Consider the following 18,442-nt stretch of genomic DNA (forward strand, 5'->3'; position numbering starts at 1 on the left):
ATTTGCTGCAGGAAGTAAGTGTTACAAGGGTGAAGGCAGAAGCTGAAGGCAGCTGTGTTCCAAATACTGATGTTTTTCACCCCAGGACTTCTCTGTCTCTGCTCCATGGACATTCTGGCCAGAGCCTGCCCTGGGGTCTGGGGTGTCCCGTGCATTCTGGGGTGTTTAGACATTCCTGTCCCCCACATACCCCTCTCAGTGTGACAAGCAAAGCTGGTTCCAGACAGTGATCAGTGATCCCCCGGGGGACAACCTCACACCCGATTAGAACCACACATTCAGTGTAACAATCTCAACATACTTTGCTAGCATCGTTATAATAGCGGTTTAATAATAAAGAATATGAAAGACCTTCAAAAGTGTGAGTAGCAGTCACTCTGTGAAATTGGTATTAGCACTGAATAAATACATTAATTATTTAATCAAGCAAAGAAACAGTGGTCACTCACTCTGACCTAGGTGGAATTGTGCCTCAGGTGGTGATGGGTCAATGTTCTTAGCTTCCATTCTCTCTGACCCTGTCATCCATGCTCCACTGGGGTGTTGGACTCACCTGGCTGGGTGTGTGACAGGAAGGTGTCCTTGTGGAAGTCTGAATTCCTCCCTGGACAGCAGATGACAGAGACTAAAGCTCTGACTTCAACCAAGACAGTAGGAAGGAGTGAAGCATCGGCCCCCAGCCAGAATTAGGACTCGGAACAAACAGACAAGGAGCATAGCCCTTCCCGTCCAAGGTTGCACAGGCTGATGGACTGGGGTCCAGGAGGTGTTTAGAGCTCCTCTGTCTGCTCATGAGCACATTTCCCTCTTGTGACTCCAGAGTCTATGCACATGATTCCCAAGTGGAAAAGTCCTCTGGGAAAAAAGGATGTTTCGCCTAATCAATCTCGGTCCCCAGAAGACAGGGTTAGAGGTCAATTGAATCCAGTTCTTTTGTTTCTTTTACTCCCTTTCCCTGAACCTGCCCCCTTCCTGATGTGTGAATTCTCCAGCACCTTATTTCAGCTGCGAGTTATAATTTTCTCCAAGGCTAAGACTAAGGGCCACACCTGGATTAGGGCTTTTATCTTCAAAGCGTTGACATGTGGTGGGGCCCAGCCCTGCTGTCACCAGACAGGGTCTACTTTTCTTTTCAATAAAGCAGAGAAGGGGGTTCTTCTGATAATAAACCTTGGCCACTACACACACTGGCTTCAAGACACGTTGGTCATTACAATTAGGAATTTCTTACTTTATACAGGTTAAGAGCTGTCATTTACTCCCTTATTATAAAATGGTTAGTAATTATAACAGACATGTTGAGACCTTTTTATGTACTATACAGCGTGAGATTCATGTGTCATATGGATTGCTTGATTTAATGTTTCTAAGCATCTTATCCCTGAGGACGTACATTTATGAACTCCATTCTACATTGTAGGGACTGTGCTTGGCGCTGCCTTGGGTTCTGTTCATATTAAATATCCGAGTATTTGGTGGCCTTGGTTGTCATTCTGTCAGGAGCTTCTAGTTCTCAAGCTCTGAGTCAGTGGTTCTCAACCAGAAATGAATTTTCCTCCTGGGATGTCTAGTGTCTGACGGGATGCTGCTGAACACCTGCCATCCAAAGGAAAGCACCCCCACCACATTATCATCCTGTCACACATGCCAACCGTAAACGCTGAGAGATCCATCTAGACCAGCATCTCTCCAACGTCGGCGTGCCTGTGCGTGCACACAGATCCCACTGCAAATGCAGGATCTGATCACAGGTCCTGGGCGGCCCAGAGAGTCTGCATCTCTGGCAAGCTCCCGGGGAATGTTGATGTGCGGGTCCTGGTCTGTGGACGATGCCTCAGTGAGCAAGGCTGTGTTCCTGTGGAAGAGATAGCTGTAGGTGGTTTCACGTGTTCTGCACCAAATACTGTCTTTGTGTGGAATTTTGAAGGAAGAGTGTCTGACGAGGGATCATCAAGCCCAAAGGTCAAGAGAGAATTCTTGCAAGTTTGACAGTGCACAAAAGGAGATTTTATTATGGCATGGGGACAGGGCCGGTGGGCAGAAAGAGCTGCACTGGGATTGTGAGGAGTGACTGATTACATACTTTGAAGTTAGTGAATGGTAGGGATTGTGTGAGTCACTCAGGAATTTGCAAGCAAGGCTTTCAGCACCTTGAGGGTCTTGCTGCTGTTAGATAAGTTGACATTGGTCTTTAATAAAACAAAACATTAGGCATTGAGGCAGCCACGAGTTCCTTGAGGAATGTCATGCTCTGCATGTTTTGGGTATCCATCTGTTGGCTGCAAGCTGTAAGGAGATTTCATTTAAGCTACATTTCCCTTGCCTTTGTTTCCCTCACCAGTGTATTCATTCCTTCCTGAGGCTGTGTAAATTCCATGTGTATTGCTTTTATGAGCGACACAAAATAATACATTTCTGAAAAAGACGTTGAAGAAGGCAGAAGAAAGCCCTCCCAGATATGCCCACATCTTAATCCCCAGGACCTTCAATGTGTTACTTCTTATAGCAAAGAAGGAATAAGACTGCAGATTGAACAGGGATGCTATCGGCTAACATTAGAGATGCTCATACCAAATCTCTAACCGAGATTAGCTATGAATGTCCAGGTGGGCCTAAGGTAGTCACAACGGTCCTCCAAATTTTGACGAGGGAGGCAAAGGAGTTGGTGTTTGAGAGACATTCATAATGGTACCCTGTTGGCTCTGAAGGTGGAGGAAGAGCAAGGCGCCCAGGAATCAGGGGGTCAGCCAGAGGGACTGGAGTTGGAAAGAATACAGCTTCTCGCCTGAGCCTCTAGAAGGAGCTCAACCCCACATGGGACTCCTTCCGAGCTTCTGACTCCAGAACTGTAAGAGCACATGTGTGTTTGTTTTAAGCAAGTAGTGTGGGGATATTTTACAGCAGCCAGAGGCATCTCATGTGGACATCGTCAATAACATTATTTGAGGGAACTGAATATACTCTTCTCAATTCATTCATCAGCTCCCATGGGGAATGGGGATTTTAAGTTGAAACCCACAGTAGGTAGAAAAGAAATTTTAATTTGATTTAGAGATATTCTACCCCATCAGTTGGTACAATGAGTTCATCGTTGCATAAATGTGAATGTTGCCTGACTCTGAGACCTCTGAGGCAGTGGTATAGGAAAAGAACTCATGATCAAGTTAAAGTCACACAGTGTAATTTGCAATTCTGTGCCCATATTTTGCATCCTTTTATTTCATGTTGATCAACCATTCATCCTTTTCAGTGCTATCCTCTCCACTGTCTCTCAGGATTCCTTTCAACACAAAAGACAAAATAATAGATTGACTGTGTGTGTACAGAAGTTGGGACTGTGCTTATTTGAAAGAAAAATGTGTAACATGCACACACACACATAGAGAAGACACAACCACGCTGGACTGTTCTCTTTGAAACAAAAAATTAATGTCCACCCATTTCATTTGTTTCTAACAAGGTTTATATATGGAAACATGCACTGTGTACTCTTCACTTTTGTGATGCTTCCTTAATTCATCAATGGAGCACTCTGAATATGCAGCTATTGTGTGTCATTATTCTCCAATGATGTAATTATGTGGGAAAATACATTTGGTACAACGCAAAGAGTAGGATTAGAGCACAATGACTCTCCACTGGAGGTTTGGGAGAGAACTCTTCTATCAGGGAAGGAAAGCAAGAGTTATATGGATGTGGGAACAGTGGGATGAAATTCAAATAATTCACATAAGTTAATTTAATTCACAAATAGAAGAATAACTTACATATGGAAATGTAGTAATAAGACCATAAGTTGACTGGTACAGAGAAGCACTACAACCACGTAAACACCATGAATGAGCCTTAGAAATACATGCAGATTCACTCCTGACTCCAGACCCAGGAGGAGCCCTGCAGAGATCAGAAAAGCCTCCCAGAAATAACGCTAATTGATCATAAAGGGATTACTGATGAGGAGAACAAAGGCAAGAGAAATGTAGATAGAAGTAAATTTCCTTACAACCTACAGCCCTTGCTTGATGAATCCCTGAGACACGCAGAGTGTGACACTCCTCCAGGAGCTCATGGCTGCCTCAATGTTGATGCTTTATCAGAGACTAAAAGGAAGCCTATCTTGACAATAGTCAGACCTCTAAGGTCTTGTAAACCTCACGTCCAACATATACAAATTCTTTAGAAACTTCCATTATGTGCACCCCCTCCCTCCATTAACTCAAAAATATATAACCAGTCATCCTCACAGTCCCATGCCACTCTTTCTGTCTATGCTTCCTGACCTATAATAAAAGCCCAGTTTGCATCATAAAATGGATCAAGAATTCTCTCTTAACCTTTGCACCTGACAACCACACATCAGTATGACATCCCATTTGGCAAGGACAGCCTGTTACACAGTGAGAGCTAACTGACACAATCACCCAAGTGAGCAGACCTGAGGCAGTTAGATCATGTGCTGCCTTTACCTGTGGCACAGGACCTGACAAATGAGGAGACCAGTCATGGTCATTGTTACTCACGTCTATTTCTGATGGCTTTATGAACAAGTGACTACATGTGGGCTCCTTCCGGGTCACTGGGGGAGTTTGAAGGACATGCATGTTTGTGCAGAAGAACTGGTGACCCTGAACCACACGAGCAGCAGGACAGCCAGCTCTCCCGTGAAGTGTCTTCTGATCACACAGGTGGAAGAGACTTCTGAGCAGGAAGGGGGTAAAAATGAGTGATGCTGATACTGTTCATTCACCATCCCTTAGCATCTGTGGCAAATCTCAGGAAAAGGGAGTCATTTCCTGTGCCAACAGAAGAGTCCTATTAGCAGGTAGCAGTGGAAGTTTTAAAGTAGAAACAAGAAGATAATTCAGTGATGGAACATACAAGGCACGAACCAATGCTTCATCTCAACGAATAAATAAACCTACTCAGTTGTGGACACACGTCTTCCAGCTTCAATAAATAGATGCACAGCATGAACTATGATGGAAAAAAGAAGAAGAGAAGGAGAAGGAGAAGAAGAAAAAGAACAAGAACAAGAAGAAGGACAGGAAGGAAGGAAGGAAGGAAGGAAGGAAGGAAGGAAGGAAGGAAGGAAGGAAGGGAGGAAGGAAGGAACACAATTTGTGTAGTAACAAAATGAGTGTTTTGAAACGTTGCTTCATCTTATTTACAGTCACCCTGACACAAGGAACACACCAGGTTCATCAATTTATTCAAATTTGCCTTTCCATGTAGACGCCACTGGGAGAGAGATGTTTGCTAATCAGTGCTTCCCAGAGACTCTGGTAGGCTTTCTGGACACTGACCAAATCACAGAATAAAAGCAGGGGACTGGTTCGTAAACACAGCAGCATGATTGTAGAGAAAGTGCCCGACAGTAAGCTTTTGATTTCTGAGGCATCCACTTCAAAGACAGCCATGCTGAGTAAGCACACTGCCAGGTGTGGGACACTATTACCAGACAAGCCCTCAGGCGGTCCCAGCCATGAAGTACCTCTTCAGAAAGCCCTGGGTCACCTCCATACGGACACCATAGTGACCCCCCTTTCCCCTTCAACACCCAATTTCTAGTCATATAAAATTCTACAAAGGGATAAACCCACAAACCCTTCACCACTCTGGCCATGGACCCTAATAAAGGCAGATCCCTCAGAGGAGCTCACTCTCTCCCTCCCTCTCACTGTGTCTCTCCCCTCTGAAACCTCTGGAAAAGCCTTTGGGATCCCCTGTCCCCTCCAGGACCTGTGAGGAGTAGACCTGGTTTTGTTAGAGTCTCTGATGGTGCTGCTGAGGCCTGTCTTGCAGTCACAGTGAGAACCCAAGGGCTGGTGCAGCCACAGCAGAGGCTCTGGTCAGGGAAGCATCTGTGGGAATGTCCACAAGCACAGGGTGCAGGGGGTGCCTAGGATTTACTAGCCTGAGCATCTCTGTCAGGAGCCTGAGACTTAAAGGGAACAGTGATGAGGAAGAGGAATGAAGGTAGAGATGTAAGAAGATGGACAGACACAAGGTCAATACTGGGTTTTGTATTTTCCTCTACAATAAAGTTTCTTGAGGGGCTCAGAGGCCAAGTGTACTTTCTTCTATATGAAGCATACAAGTCATGATTATTATTTTAGAAAAGCTAGGGAAAATTTACTTGACATGGTATAAGTCACTTGAAATGAAATTATTTTTAAGAAATCCAACATGTCCCGTGTAAGATACAGAAATTTAAAGACTGTTGTGACACAAAATTGGAAGAAACGTTGGGACCCTTTGAAAATGGGGAAAGAGGATACCGTCTGTATATCAGAAACATCAGAGGCTTAAAAAGTGAGTACTTCACTATATGAAGACTGTTGAATTCAAACAAATGGAAAATCCAGGAAATAAATAGAAGGATCAGATCTATGTCCAGAGTCTGATCAAAGAATAGCAGTTCCTGGCTCTGAGGCTGTGAGCCCTGTGATCATGGACACTCCTTCAGCCCCAGGACCCTTGGCCCTCACATCACTGGAACCCCAATGATTCTTTTCAAACCCCTCTTTATGTCTCTATTCCTCAGGCTGTAGATGAAGGGGTTCAGCATGGGGGTGACCACCGTGTACATCACCGAGGCCACAGCACTTGCATGGGAGCTCTGGGTGGCAGCAGAGCTCAGGTACACACCGAGCATCGTGCAGTAAAATAAGGAGACAACGGAGAGGTGAGACGCACAGGTGGAAAATGCTTTATACTTTCCCTGAGCAGATGATATTCTACGTATGGAAGAAACTATCTTAGAATAAGAGTAAAGGATCCCAGCAAAAGGACCCCCACACAGCAGGACAGCTGCAAAATACATCACCAAGTTATTAAGAAAGGTGTCAGAACAGGCAAGTTGGATCATCTGATTGAGTTCACAGAAAAAGTGGGGGATTTGGAAGTGTGAACAGAAGGAAAGTCTCAACATCATTAAACTTTGTAACAAGGAATTCAGGACACAGATGATCCAGGACACTAGAACCAGCAGTCCACAGAGCCGTGGGTTCATGATGACTGTGTAGTGTAGGGGGTGGCAGATGGCCACAAAACGGTCATAGGCCATCACACTCAGGAGAAAGACGTCCAACACGACCAAGAGTATGAGGAAATAAATCTGTGTGACACAGCCTGCATATGTTATGACTTTGCTCTGAGTCTGGATGTTCCACAGCATCTTGGGGATGGCGGCGGAGGTGAAGCAGATGTCTACAAAGGACAGGTTGGCCAGGAAGAAGTACATGGGAGTGTGGAGGTTGGGGTCCATGCTAATGGCCAAGATGATGAGCAGGTTTCCAAACACAGTGATCAGGTACGTGGAGAGGAAAATCCCAAATATGAGGGGCTGCAGTTCTGGTTTCTCTGAAAATCCCAGAAGAACAAATTCAGAAATTTGTGTATAATTTTTTGGTTCCATAAGGTAGATGTGTCTTCTGGAAAAGAGGGAAATAACATGACTGATATTCAGACAAACATGCATTACTCACAGATTTGAAATGCTATATTTTATATTTTGCAGTCCAGACATACTTTGTATTTTGTTTATTGCTTATTGTTTTTGTTTTTAAGTGGGTTCCATGCTGGGCATGGAGCCCAACGTGGGGCTTGTACTCAGGACCCTAGAGGAAAGCTGAGCTGGACGCACCTGGGTGGCTTACTCAAGCTTTTGCCTTCAGCTCTGGGCATTATCCCAGCGTTCTGGGATCCAGCCCCGCTTCTGACTCCCTGCTAAGCGGGGAGTCTGCTTTTTCCTCTCCAGCCCTTGCCTCTTGCTGTCTCTTGTTCTCTCTCTCAAATAAATTAATAAAATCTTTAAAAACAAAACCTAGCTGAGATCAAGACTCAGACGCTCATTGGATCTAGCCAACCAGATGTTCTCTGAAATAATTTTTAATAAGTTGTATATGGATATGATCTCCTTTAGAGGATCTCCTCTGCCACATCTGGTATTTTTCTTTTTAATTAGCTTCTTCCCTAAGAAATTATGTATTTTGTAGCTTTACTAAGAAATTCTTCATATATTTCAGGAATATAAATTGACTGCTGATGGTGTTTCAGGCACTACATGAGCAATGAGCATCAGCTACGTGAGAACAAAAGTCCCTACAGTGATGGGAAAAAAAAAAAAACAACATATAAGCAGATAAGAGAATTACACTTTTGTAGATGGTGAGGGGTGCTAGGAAGAAAAGGAAAATAGGGATAAAGCAGATATCAAATAGAACATTCTATTTTCATTGTTGTGTGGAAGTGTGTGCCTCGCAGAGGGAATGGCCATTGCAAAGGCTCCGAGGCAGGTACTTGTTTCCAATGTTCAAGTCAAAGAAGCAAAGCCAGTGCTTCAGGGAAATGAGCCAGAGGGAGACTGAGGAGAGATGCTGTCAGACATGCTGAGGAGGGACGTGGCCTCTCTGCTACCTCTGAACCCTTGAGGCACAGGGACTCCCTTTTCCACACTGTGTCTCCCACTGCATTCATTGTGTTGCAAAGATATCCCAGGAGGTGAACAAGATGCCCTTCTTGTGGCCTCTCTTGATCGAGTTCTGGCCCCTGTGTTGTGTCACCTTGGGACTTATGAGTCCTGGCTCCCTCTTGTGGGGACAGCTCACACTCTACAGTCACACACACACAGGACCCCATGGCCTCCTGGGTTGTGTTATTCCCCTGTCTTTCTCAGCCCCGCCATCCTGGTGATGCCAGGAATGGATTCAACCCAAGAAGGCCAGGTCAGTGGTCCTTCCTCTACAAAATGCAGAAATGGTTCACAGAAGCGCCAATTCTTACTCTGCCCATGGACAAATAGATTTGGAACTCCATGTTGGGATGGGTATTTTCTGCTGTGTATTTCACAAACATTAAAAAAAAGAATCTGTTTAAGAAGTGGAAAGACAAAGAGTGAGGGAGAAGGGGGAACAATATGAATGAGGGAGAGGAATAAGCCAGGTATCCCTGAGAGACTGTGAGGAAGACTCATCTCCCTTGTTTCGGGAAGCATTGCACCCCTGCTTACATGCCCTGACGCCCAGCAAAACTAACGTGAGAACACATTAAACTCACCCAAAAGACAAAAGAAGTGATATATATATAAAATCAAAATCTTACATATGAGAGACCCAAGGGGGAAAAAATGAGCAAAGAGAAAACTAACACTTCACAAAGGAAGCGTACACAATATGACAAAAGGTGGGTGAACACAAACAGAAGAATATCATATATAATGTTCCTAGATGCTCACTTTTTATTTGTTAAATGAGTCAGGAATTGGGTGTCAGTCTTACCACATGGCAAGGTTGTATTTCATTTTGGTGGGAAAGTTTGAATTGCTAAATAAATGCAGGCATAAAGAGATATCTGTCTGGAAGAACATGGAATCAATCCCCTCCCTCAGATCCTACCAAAAACCAGAGGGATTATGACCTCAGTGTCCGTGTAACTACACCATGTATTAGGACAGCGAGAAAACTGCATATAGGGCGTCTGGGGGGCGCAGTCAGTTAAGGGTCTGCCTTTCACTCAGTTCATGATCTCAGGGTCCTGGGATCCAGCCCAGCATCTGGCTCCCTGCTCATGGGGGAGTCTGCTTCTCCCTCTCCCTCTGCCTGCCCTTCCCCCTGCTCATGCTCTCTCTCTCTAATAAATACTTAAAATCTAAAAAAGAAAGAAAGAAAGAAAGAAAGAAAGAAAGAAAGAAAGAAAGAAAGAAAGAAAGAAAGGAAGGAAGGAAGGAAGGAAGGAAGGAAGGAAGAAAGAAAGAAAGAAAGAAAGAAAGAAAGAAAGAAAGAGAAGAAAGAAAGAAAGAAAGAAAGAAAGAAAGAAAGAAAGAAAGAAAGAAAGAAAGGAAGAAAACTGCATATAAAACTTACAGGTGGGCAGCACTACTTAAATAAGCCAAGAAACTCTGAAGAAAGACAGTAGATATACATAGATACATATATAGATATATAGAGATATATATTTTTTTCCATTCGTTTCACATTTTATTCTTCGAGATGATGGATTTCCTTTTGGAGATAGGAACAGAAGTGTTTATGGAAGAAATGCTAAGATACATTGAATTTGCTTCCAAACAATCCTGCAGTGGAAGTGGGGAGAAGTGGGTGGATAAACGTTGGGATATGGTGGTAATTGTTTGCAGAAGAATGATGGGTGCATAGGGTTTTATTAAACTCTTCGTTCCACTTTTTTGGAAGCTTTCCACAATAACGATTCATTGTGGATTTTTTTTCTGCCTCCTGTGAATTAAGATAAATGGTATTACCCACTTACTGAGAACTGTATTATAAAAAAAAGAAGAAGGTAGATATATTTAAATCAAACTTACAGCTTTTATGGTCAACGTATGTTCCAAACATTATTTGAGAAGCAATGATCGGAGGACATCATTGGAAATGCTGATCATGTTTTAAAAATAAGAAGAGAATAACCTATGGGTATAGAATAGAAAAGGCGATCAGAATGGTCATCAAATATCTGAAGTTTACTGAAACTGAGGGATAGTTTAAGAAAACTACAAACATTCTATCACCCAGCAGCTTTCGGGTGCAAACTGACAGAGCTGTTACATTGTTGTGGCTAGAACTTTTAAACTAGCACCCAAAGGGTGCCTCTGAATTTGCTGCAGGAAGTAGGTGTTAGAAGGGAGAAAGCAGAACTGAAGACAGCTGTGTTCCAAGTACTGATGCTCTTTACCCCAGGGGCTCTCCAGGCACCCCTCTCAGTGTGACAGGCGAAGCTGGTTCCAGTGATCACTGACCCCCCGGGGGACGACCTCACACCCGATTAGAACCACACATTCAGTGTAAGAATCTCAACATACATTTTCTAGCATCTCTATAATAGCAGTTTAATCATAAAGATTATGAAAGACCTTCAAAAGGTGAGTAGCAGTTCACTCTGTGAAATTGGTATCAGTACTGAATAATTACATTAATTACTTCATCAAGCAAACAAACACAGTGATCCCTCACTCTGAGCTAGGTGGAATTGGGCCTCAGGTGGTGATGGGTCAATGTTCTTGGCTTCCATTCTCTCTGACCCTGTCATCCATGGTCCACTGGGGTGTTGGACTCACCTGGCTGGGTGTGTGACAGGAAGGTGTCCTTGTGAGAGTCTGAATTCCTCTCTGGATAGCAGATGACAGAGACTAAAGCTCTGACCTCAGCCGAGACAGCAGGATGGAGTGAAGCATTGGACTCCAGCCAGAATTAGGACTCGGGACAAACAGACAAGAAGCATGGCCCTTCCCATTCAAGGTTGCACAGGCTGATGGACTCGGGACGAGGAGGTATTTACATCGCCCTGTGTCTGGTCATTAGACCAATTTCCTTCTCGTGATTCCAGCCTGGTTCCCAAGTGGAAACCTGTTTTGCACACAAAGAAATTTCTCTAATGAATCTTTGTTCCCAAGGGACCCGTTTGGAAGAAGTGAATCGATGGGGCCCCTGGGTGGTTCAGTCTATTGAGTGTCTGCCTTTGGCTTGGGTCGTGGTCCTGGGGTTCTGGGGTCCAGCCCCATGTCAGGCTCCTTGCTCCATGGGGAGCCTGCTTCTCCCGCTCCCTCTTCTGCACCCCCTGTTTGTGTGCTCCCACTCTCTCTCTCAAATAAATAAATAAAAATCTAAAAAAAAAGAGAAGTAGTGAATCTAGGGTTTTTTTTTTCTAAGCTTTTATTTAAATTCTGGTTGTTTTCTTTACTCCCTTTCTCTGAACTTGCTGCCTTCCTTGTACGTAACTCTCCTAGCATCTTATCTCTGCTCCAGGTTATAATTTTCTCCAAGTCTAAACCAGAGTAACCTGCCTGGGTTAAGTCTCTTTATCTTCAAAGCATTGACATGTGGTGGGGATCCAGCCCTGCTGTCTCTGACAGGTTTTATTATTATTATTGTTATTATTATTATTAATATTATTATTATTATTTTAATAAGTTTGAGAAGCTGGTTTGTTATTGAATACTGACCCCCGAGTGTCAGAGTCAAAGTGTAATGGGAAAGCAGACTTTGGGATAAAGAACACTAGCTTTACTGCTTTGCCAGGCAAAGGGGGCTGCCCCAGGCTAGACCCTTCAAAACCTGCAAGCCCAGTCAGGAGGAAGGGGCTGGGGTTTGACAGGGAAATACAGGATCTAGCTGGTTTTGACAGGAATTGGGTACTTGCTACCAGCCTCCTTTGTCCTGTCTTTGGGGTAGTCCCGGTTCTTAGAACAAAAGGCTGAGAAGGAAGTGGAGAAAGGGCTACTTTAAAATTGAGCTTTGCTGAAGCATTGGTGCAGCCATTTGGACTTTTGTTCATCTTTTTGCTGGCAATTGGTTTCAGATTCTTGATAATAAATGTTGGGCACGACACACATCGACATCAAGGCAGTTTTGCCCTTACAAGTGGCAAGTGGGTGGCTCAGTGTGTTAAACATCCAACCCTTAATCTCAGAGTTGTGAGTTCAAGCCTGTGATGGGCTCTGAGCTGGGAGTGAAGCCTACTTAAGAAATAAAAAAAGGGGGGGTTCTTTTGCCATTACAATTAGAATTTCTTACCTTATCGCAAGTATAAAGCTGTCATTTGGTCCTTCATTATAAAACGTTTGTTGGCTATAAATGAAATAACTAGGTCTTTGTGCGAGCATCACCTGTACTGAACACCTTTTGCAGATTGGTTATATTTTTGCAAATGTGTTATCCCTGTGGAAGTACATTTCCCAGCTCCATTCTCCGCGTAGGAATGGCGCTTGGTGGCATCTAGTGATCTGCCCCAAGTTCATGTTCAAGTACGTGGTGGGTCTTGAGTGTGATTCTCTCAGGATGCTTCTAGTTCTCAAGCTCCAGGACAGTGGTTCAACCAGAAATGAATTTTCCCCTGAGGATGTCTGGTAACGTCTGATGCTCTGAACACCTACATCCACAAGAAAGGAGCCTCCAAAAATAGAATTACGCTCTCCCAAGTGTCAAAGGGAAGAAGTGAGAAAACCTTTTCTAGAACAGCTTTTCTCCAACTTCAAATTGTCTACAAGGTGTCCATGAATCCACACAGATCCCGCTACAAATGCAGAATCTGATTGCAGTTCTGAGTGGCCCAGAGATTCTGCCTTTATGGCAAGCTTGCAGTTGCTGTTGATGTTCGGGTCCTGGTCTGTGGACCACTCTTTGCTTAGCAAGGCTGTGATCCTGCGTTAGTTAGCGTAGGTAGTTTTAGGTCTTCTGCACCAAAAATTGCCATTGCATGTAATTTTGAAGGAAAAGGGTATTCACTCATTCTAGAAGCTGTGCAAATTCTATGTTTCTTTTATATACAGGCCCTAGAGTGACATAAAACACGTTTTTTTTGTTAAATATATATTTTATATATTTATATTTTTTGTTCAATCTCTCTCTATATATATTATGTAGTTTCTAGTAGAGTTGACACACAGGTTACATTAATTTCTGGAGTACAGCAATGGGAGACAGAGGCTTTCAGTTATGGAATGAATAGGTCACAGGAATAAAAGTCACATCATAAGGACTACAGTCAATACATTGTAATAGTGTTGTATGGGGACAGATGGTAGCTACACTTAGGGTGAGCAGAGCATAATGTATAAACTCTTCAAATCATGATGTGTACACCTGAAAGCAATATACTTCTGAAAAAGACTTTTGAAAAAGAACTTCTCAAACTCAACACCCAAAAAAACAAATAATCCAATCAAGAACTGGGCAGAAGACATGAACAGACATTTCTCCGAAGAAGACATACAAATGGCCACCAGACACATGAAAACATACTCCACATCAGGGAAATACAAATCAAAACCATCTCACACAGGTCACAATGACTAAAGTTAACAAGTCAGGAAGCAACAAATGTTGGCAAGGTTGTGGAGAAGGGGAACCCTCTTCCACTGTTGGTGAGAATGCAGGCTGGTCCAGCCACTCTGGAAAACAATACAGAGGTTCCTCAAAGAGTTAAAAATAGAGCTACCCTATGACCCAGCAATTGCACTACTGGGTATTTACCCCAAAGGATACAAACATAGTGATCCAAAGGGCACCTGCACCCCAATGTTTATAGCAGCAGCGTCCACAATAACCAAACTATGCAAAGGGCCCAGATGTCCATTGACAGATAAATGGATAAAGAAGATGTGTTATGCTAAACAAAATAAGTTAATCAGAGAAAGACAACTATCATATGAACTCACTCATATGTGGAATTTAAGAAACAAAAGAGAGGATCATAGGGGAAGAGAGGAGAAAATAAAAGAAGATGAAATCAGAGAGGGAGACAAACCATAAGAGATTCTTAATCATAGGAAACAAACTGAGGGTTGCTAGAGGGGAGAGGGGTGAGGAGAATGGGGTAACTGTGTGATGGGCATTAAGGAGGGCATGTGATGTAATGAGCACTGGGTGTTATTATAAGACTGATGAAACACTGACCTCTTCCTCTGAAACTAATAATACATGATATGTTAATTGAATTTAAATAAAATTTTTTTTAAAAAGATTTTTAGAAGAGAGAAGAAGGGTCTCCCAAATATGTGCACATCCTAATGAGTACTTACGAAAATGTTATTTTGTAGAGCATAAGGAAATTAAGGCAGCAGATTGAACAGGGCTGCTAATTAGCTGCCATCAAGATAAAAAGATAAGCTTTGATTGTCTGGGTGGGAGGAAGGTAATCACGAAGGTTCTCCAAATGTTGATGAGGGAGACAAAGGAGTTGGTGTTGGAGAGACATTCAAAATGCTGCCTTGTAGGCTCTGAAGGTGGAGGAAGAGCCAGGAGCCCAGGAATCAGGGGCCAGCAATAAAGACTGGAATTGGAAAGCAAACAGATTCTCTCCCGAGCCTCTAGAAGGAACTCAGCCCTGCAGACATGTTGCTATTAGCCCGATGGGACTCCTTCCGAGCTTCTGACTCCGGAACTGTAAGAGCACATGTGTGTTTGTTTTAGGAAACCAGTGTGGGGATACTTTACAGCAGCCGGAGGAATCTCATATGGACAAAGTCAATAACATTACGTGAGAAAACTGAGTGTAATCTTCTCAATTCATTCATCAGCTTCCCTGGGGAATGGGCATTTTAAGTTGAAACTCACAGTAGGTAGAAAGGAAATTTTAATTTGATTTGGAGATATTCTGTCCCATCAGCTGGTGCAGTGAGTTCCTCGTGGCATCTGACTATGGGACCTTTGAGACAGTGACATAGGAAAGGAGCTCGTGATCAAAATTAAGGTCACTCATTGAAACTTACATCTCTGTGTCTATATTTCTGCATCCTTTTACGTCATGTTGATTCAAATGTCCATTCTCTTCATGGTACCCTTTCCAGTTCCTGTAGTTTCCTTTCAATGTAAGTGATGAAATCATAAATGTGTGTGTACCTGTGTGAGTGAGCTTATGGGAAAGAAAATGTATACAAACACACACATACACATTTCACCCTAAAATGTTTCTTTGAGACAAAAAGGAAATTCCACACATGTCATTCATCCTCACGATATCCACATGGAGTAATGTTCAATATACAACAGTGACTTGAGAAATCGGGAGACCAAGGCTCAGATGCTTGAAGTTTTAGAAATTACCTAATAAAGTAGCAGGGCACCTGGATGGCTCAGTCAGTTAAGTGTCCAATTCTTGATCTCAGCTCAGACAGTGATGTCAGCGTTGTGAGTTCAAGCCCCACATTGGGCTCTATGGTGGGTATGGAGCCTACTTAAAAATATTACCTAACAAAGCAGTTAAAACTTATGTGGCATTCTTCAATTATACACAAATAGAAACTTGCACTATATGCTCTTCATTTTTGTGGAGCTCCTTTAGTTCACTAAAGTGTACGCTTTACATATGCAGGTTATTGTGGGTAATTTTACTCCAATGATTGATTCAGTGGAACTGATCTAATGGTGCATGGCTACGGGTAGGATCTAGAACACAGGCAGCTGACTCTCACTTAAGAGGGGTGGGAGATAGCACTTCTAATGGGGAAGAAAGCAGGTGTTAATATGGATGTTGAACAACAAATTAAATTTAAGTAATTCACATGATAAACTAATTTTTATGTATAAATAGAAGATTAACTAACAAACGGAAATGTAATAATAAGAGCCCATAAAGTGGCTGGGACAGGAGAGCATTACAGCCACACACGACACCATGGTTCAGCCTTAGAAAAAATATGTAGAGATTCACACCTGACTCCAGACCCATGAGGACCCAGCAGAGATCAGAAATGCTCCCCAGCATATAATTCCAGTTGATTGTAAAGTTGTCATGAGATCCCATTTCACAAGGACAGCCTGTTACACAGCGAGAGCTGACTGACACAACAATCCAAGTGAACAGACACGAAGCAATCAGAACAGGCTCCTTCCGGGTCACTGGGAGGGTTTGAAGGACCTGCACATCTATGCACAAGAACTGGTGACCCTGAACCACACGACCAGCAGGACATCCAGCTCTCCCGTGAAGCACCCTCTGATCATGCAGGTGGAAGAGATTTCTGAGCAGGAAGGAGGCAGGAAATGGATGATGCTGATACTGTTCATTCATCATCCCTTAGCATTTGTGGCAAATATTAGGAAAGGGGCTTACTAGTGTGACAATAGAGAGAGTCGTATTATCAGGTAGCATTGGAACTTTTCAAGTAGAAACAGAAGACAATTCAGTGATAAATATATATGACACTAACTGACCCTTCACCTCAAGGAATAAACCCCCTCAGTTGTGGACACCGATGGTCAATATTTCCACAAATACATTCACTGCATGAATAAGAAATATTTTGCACAGTAAGAAGATGAGTGCAATGAAATTTTGCTTCCTCGTATTTATGGTCGTCTCTGATGCTAAGAATGTATTAGATCGATCTATTTATTCAAATTTGTCTTTCCATGCAGACTCCACTGGGAGACATACACATGCTGACAGTGTCTGCAGTGGCTACGGTGGGCTTCCTGGACACTGAGCTGAACCACAGCGTAAGACCAGGAGACCAGTTAGGAAACACAGGAGCATGTTTGTAGAGTAAGTGCCTGACATTAAGCTTTTGATTTCTGAAGCCTCCATTTCAAAGACAGACATTCAGATAAACATATTGCCAGTTGCGTGTATGACACAATTACTATATTAGCACGCAGGCCACCCACCATGTACCAATTTAGAAAGCCCTGGTGACCTAGATAACCACCATGAGTGACCCTACTTTCCCCTTTCTGTGCCAAATTCTAGTAGGGTGCTCTTTGTATGGTTTTGTTGTTATTTTTAAGCACTGTAGGAAAATATTTTATTATATTCTCTTTAATTTTTTATTTGAGTATATAGACACACAATGTTACATCAAATTCAGACATACAACAGAGTGATTCATTGTCTCTCTGTTTTGCTGTGTTCACCTCAAGTGTAGCTGCCCTCTGTCCCGTTACATCACTGTTACAATGTCATCGACTGTATTCCATATGCTGTGCCTTCCCATTCCCATGATTTATTCATCGCATATCTCCATTTCCACTCTCCTTCACTAATTTTTCCCACCCTCCAACTCCACCCGTGTTTTAAATTCACCAGTAAAAAAAATGAGCACAAGTCCCTAACCACCCACCCATGGACCCCAATGAAGACAGATCCCTCAGCGGTGCTCAGTCTCTCTCCCTCTCAATGCCTCTCTCCCCCTCTGAGACCTTCCAGAATGGTGTTTGGGATCCCCTGTGCCCTCCAGAACTTGTGAGGAATAAACCTGGTTTTGTCAGAGTCTCTGATGGGTGTTGCTGAAGCCTGTCTTGCAGTCACAGTAAGAACCCAAGGGCTGGTGCAGCCACAGCAGAGGTTCTGGTTGGGGAAGCATCTGTGGGAATGTTCGCAAGCACAGGGGTGCAGGGGCTGCCCGGGCTTTCCTAACCTAAACATCCCCATCAGGAGCCTGAGATGTAAAGGGAACAAGGTAAGAATCCACATTATCAGGAAGAGGAGTGAAGGTGGTGATGTAACAAGATTGACAGACTCAAGGTGAAAACTGGAGTTTTATATTTTCACCTACAATAAAATTATATAAAGGGCTTATTGACCAAGTATAGTTCTCTTTCCACAAGAATATACAACCCATGATTATTATTTTAGGAAAGCTGGGGAAAATTTACTTGGCATGATTTAAGTTCTTTGAAATGAGATTATTTTTAAGGAATCTAACCTGCCCCATGTAAGATACAGAAATTTCTAGGCATTTGTGATTCAAGCTTGGGGAAACATTGAGGACATATGAAAATGGAGAAAGGGGAAAACTATGTATCAGACAAGGCAGAGGCTTAATAAAGTAAATACTTAAATGCATGGAGAAGTTGAATTCAAATAAATGGAAATTCTAGGATATAAATAGAAGGAGCAGATTCTACTTCCACAATCTGATCAACAAATAGCAGTTGCTGGCTCTGAGGCTGGGAGCCCTGCACTTCTTCAGCCCCAAGATGATGGGCCC

The 18,442-nt window shown here is 43.1% G+C and overlaps 1 protein-coding gene across 1 annotated transcript; it reads right to left on the bottom strand.

Moving 5' to 3' along the window:
- Positions 1–6,484: 6,484 nt before the first annotated feature.
- LOC123796639 (olfactory receptor 7A17-like) lies at positions 6,485–7,447 on the bottom strand. Its single transcript, XM_045804163.2, has one exon. It carries the CDS (start codon positions 7,415–7,417, stop codon positions 6,485–6,487), a length of 933 nt encoding a protein of 310 aa, XP_045660119.2. The 5' UTR covers positions 7,418–7,447.
- Positions 7,448–18,442: the final 10,995 nt, after the last annotated feature.

Source organism: Ursus americanus, chromosome 14 (assembly GCF_024610735.1).
Source record: "Ursus americanus isolate L20-20 chromosome 14, mUrsAme1.1.p, whole genome shotgun sequence".
Classification (NCBI taxonomy): domain Eukaryota; kingdom Metazoa; phylum Chordata; class Mammalia; order Carnivora; family Ursidae; genus Ursus; species Ursus americanus.